Here is a 3,328-nt window from a genome sequence, read left to right as displayed (position 1 = left end):
AAGTCGGCACGCCGATTCGCGTCGTCGGGAACGACAACGCGGAAAAGGTGCAGATTCTTCCTGGAATCTTGGCCAAACTCGACCGCGCCGCACCGCAGTACGGCCTTACCGGGTACAACGACTTCAACACGTTCTACTACGCCGCCGCGAGCAGCACGAGCGGTGGGTCGAGTGGGTCCCCCGTGCTGAATGCACAGGGCATGGCCATCGCCCTCAACGCAGGCGGCGCGACCAATGCCGCGTCGTCGTACTACCTCCCGTTGGACCGCGTCACGCGCGCTCTCAAGTTGTTGCAACAGGGCGAGGTCGTGACCCGAGGCACGTGGCAAACCATATTTCGCCACGTCCCGTTCGACGAAGCCAGGCAGTTGGGCTTGTCATCGACCACTGAAGCATCCATACGACGCCAGAGCGGTTCCGTATTGGGCGTGTTAGTGGTGGACCAAGTGCTGCCGGAAGGCCCCGCCGACGGCATCTTGGACGTCGGAGATATCCTTCTCAAAATCAATGGCCAGTATTGTACGACGTTTTTAGCGTTGGAGTCGATCCTTGACGACTCGATCGGACAGTCCCTCTTGGTGACATTTCAACGAGGAGGTGCCAGGCCAGTGGATGGTCATGTGACTGTGCAGGTATGCCTTGTGTTGCGACAAGTGGAGCCCCTCGATCGATTTGTATCGGGTCAGGAATGCTCCATGCGACCACCTTGTGTGCGCTTGAAACGTAATGCCAATCGAAGCGCTTCCTTTGGTCGCGAGCGTCGATGTGTGGACTGTACCAGTGTCGCGCCTTGCCACAACCAACGACATGATGGCTAACGCAGTGGTAGGATCTACATGCGATCTCACCGAGCCGCTTTCTCGAAGTCGGCCATTGCGTGATCCACGAGTTATCATACCAACAAGCCCGCAACATGGCGCTGCCTGTTGGCGGCGTCTACGTGGCCGCACCAGGACACATGCTGTTCAAGGCGGACATTTTTGAATCGTGCTTGATTGTGTCCCTGGACGACATTGTCACGCCGACGTTGGACGCGTTCGTCGCGATTTTGCAACAGTTGCCCGACGGCTCCCGCGTCAGCTTGCAGTACTTTTACAGCGCCAGCCGCCACCAGACCGAGACCGCCGTCGTCACGATCGATCGGCACTGGGGGCCGATGCAAATGTACTCACGATCGGACCAAGACGGCCTGTGGCATCCGACGGTCCTTCCGTGCGTCCCGTCAAAGCCGTGCGACGTACGCAAGGAATCGGCCGGTGCGTCCGATCCGCCCATGGCGTCGTCTGCCGACCCGAAGGACGACGTTGTGGACGCATCCGTTGTCGCAACGTCGACCGGCACCTCGGCACCTCGTACAAACGACTCGAATGGTGCTGCCTCCACATACGCGCCTCCCGGCGCTGCCTCGACCACTCGTTTGCAAGTAGAAAACGCCGTCACGGCCACTCACTTGGCGTCGCTCGTTTTTGTTCGATTCGACACGCACTTGACGATCGACGGCATGTCGACTTCGTGCTACGATGGCGTCGGGTACGTCGTGAATGCCTCGTTGGGCATTGTACTTGTGGACAAGTTCACTGTCCCTGTCTCGCTGGGCGACGTGACCGTCACGATAGCCGGGTCGTTGCAAGTCCCCGCGGCGATTCGATATGTCGACCCCATCTATAACGCCACAATTGTCCAGTACAACCCGGATCTCGTCACGCCCGGCCTGGTTTCGAGCATGCACATCGCCCACACAACGGCGCCCCCGGACTGCCTTCGGGTCGGCGCGTCGCTGTCGTTCACCGGGCTCTCGCGAAATTGGACGGTTGTCACGGCCACGACGGTCGTCAGCAAAGTCGAGCGCCTCCCCGTCGTCGATTTCCGCGTCCCACGATTTAAGGGCAGCAGTTGCCAAGTCGAATTGATGTCGCTGGACCAGCAAATTGCCGCCGCACGCGGTGGCGTGTTCACCGACCCGAACGACCCCACCGCTGTCGTCGCGCTGTACTTAGCATTCGAAGACGAAGAAACCACCGACGGCCGCATCCAAGCGTTTGCGTTTGGGGTGCCAGTATTCTGGATATATGATCTCGTCAACTTGTGCCAGCAACGCGACGTGCGCCTGCCGTCAACGGTGTCGTGGCTGCCGGTGGATTTTGGAACGCTCGGCTTGGCCGACGCCCGCGCCGGTTTCCACTTGGCACCCGACATGCTCTCGGCGCTCGAACAATGCACAGACGACACACGGCAAGTCCTGACCGTTCAAAAGTGCATGACTGGTAGCCAGGCAAGTCGCCAACTCCGCAGCGGCGACTTTGTCTTGGCCATCGACGGGCTAGTCGTCGCCAAGTCGTCCGACGTTGTTCGATCTTGTCGTGGCAAATCCAGTGTGGCCGTGACGGTGTGGCGGGACCGGAAGGCGGTGGTCGTCCCTGTTGACATGTGCGAGTTGAGCACGCGAGGGACGGATCGTGTGGTTCTCTGGAGCGGTCTCATGCTCCATGCACCCCACGTGGCCGTCATGCAGCGAGGTTTGGACGGCCGTGAGACGAGCGGCGTGTACGTGTCGTATCGGTACCGCGGCAGTCCGGCAGACAAAGCCGGCATGCTGCAGTCGCAGTTCATCGTGCAAGTGAACGACGTGGCAACCCCAACGCTCGACACGTTCTTAACCATCGTGACCACGCTGGCACATGACGAGTTTGTGCGGCTCCGCCTGGTCGACTTGAACGCGCGGGAAACCATGATCACTATCCAACCAGACAATCATTACTGGCCCACGACCGACCTGTCTTACGATGGCAACAAGTGGAGCGTCACCACGGCCTCCAGGTCGACTGGAGTAGAGCAGAGTTGTTAGGGCTATGACAGTGTACCCAACCTGGTGTGCATCGTTGGGCTTGACCAGTGGCACAACCAACCTACTTCGTTCCTCATTCGAACGGTGGAGCATGTTTAACAATCTGGAAGCACGAAATGATCCTCCACCACTGTTGTTGTTGCCATCTAATGGACCCGTAGCTAGGTTCAGTGGGGGGTAGCAATGCAGCGCTTGGAGCGACTTCTTGGTGGCCGCAGCCACGAGAGTCCTGTTCTTCGTTCTGTGTTGTCCGATGAGGGAGTCGTTGGCGGAACGACTAGGTCGCTATGACAAGGCGGTTTCAACCGAGGCCAATCATGAACCCTCGTAACTGCTACGTGCGATGCCCGAGTCGGGATGCGGTGACCACCTTCGCGAGCAGCTCATGCCTCCATCTAGTCAGGCCACCCTTGCGCTGTTGCAGCACTTAGTCAGCACGAACCGCGGTACCAGCATGTCCAACCCCGCCACGAAACCGGCCAG

At 59.4% G+C, this 3,328-nt stretch overlaps 1 protein-coding gene across 1 annotated transcript; it reads left to right on the top strand.

The window, feature by feature from the left end:
• Positions 1–200: 200 nt before the first annotated feature.
• On the top strand, positions 201–2,972 carry H310_12622 (hypothetical protein; the record flags this gene model as incomplete). Its single annotated transcript, XM_008879773.1, has 2 exons — positions 201–632; positions 830–2,972. The coding sequence occupies 2 exons, from the start codon at positions 201–203 to the stop codon at positions 2,843–2,845; spliced, it is 2,448 nt and encodes an 815-aa protein (XP_008877995.1). The 3' UTR covers positions 2,846–2,972.
• Positions 2,973–3,328: the final 356 nt, after the last annotated feature.

Source organism: Aphanomyces invadans, assembly GCF_000520115.1.
Source record: "Aphanomyces invadans strain NJM9701 unplaced genomic scaffold supercont1.41, whole genome shotgun sequence".
Lineage (NCBI taxonomy): Eukaryota > Oomycota > Saprolegniomycetes > Saprolegniales > Verrucalvaceae > Aphanomyces > Aphanomyces invadans.
This window is presented reverse-complemented; position numbering and strand designations above follow the sequence as displayed.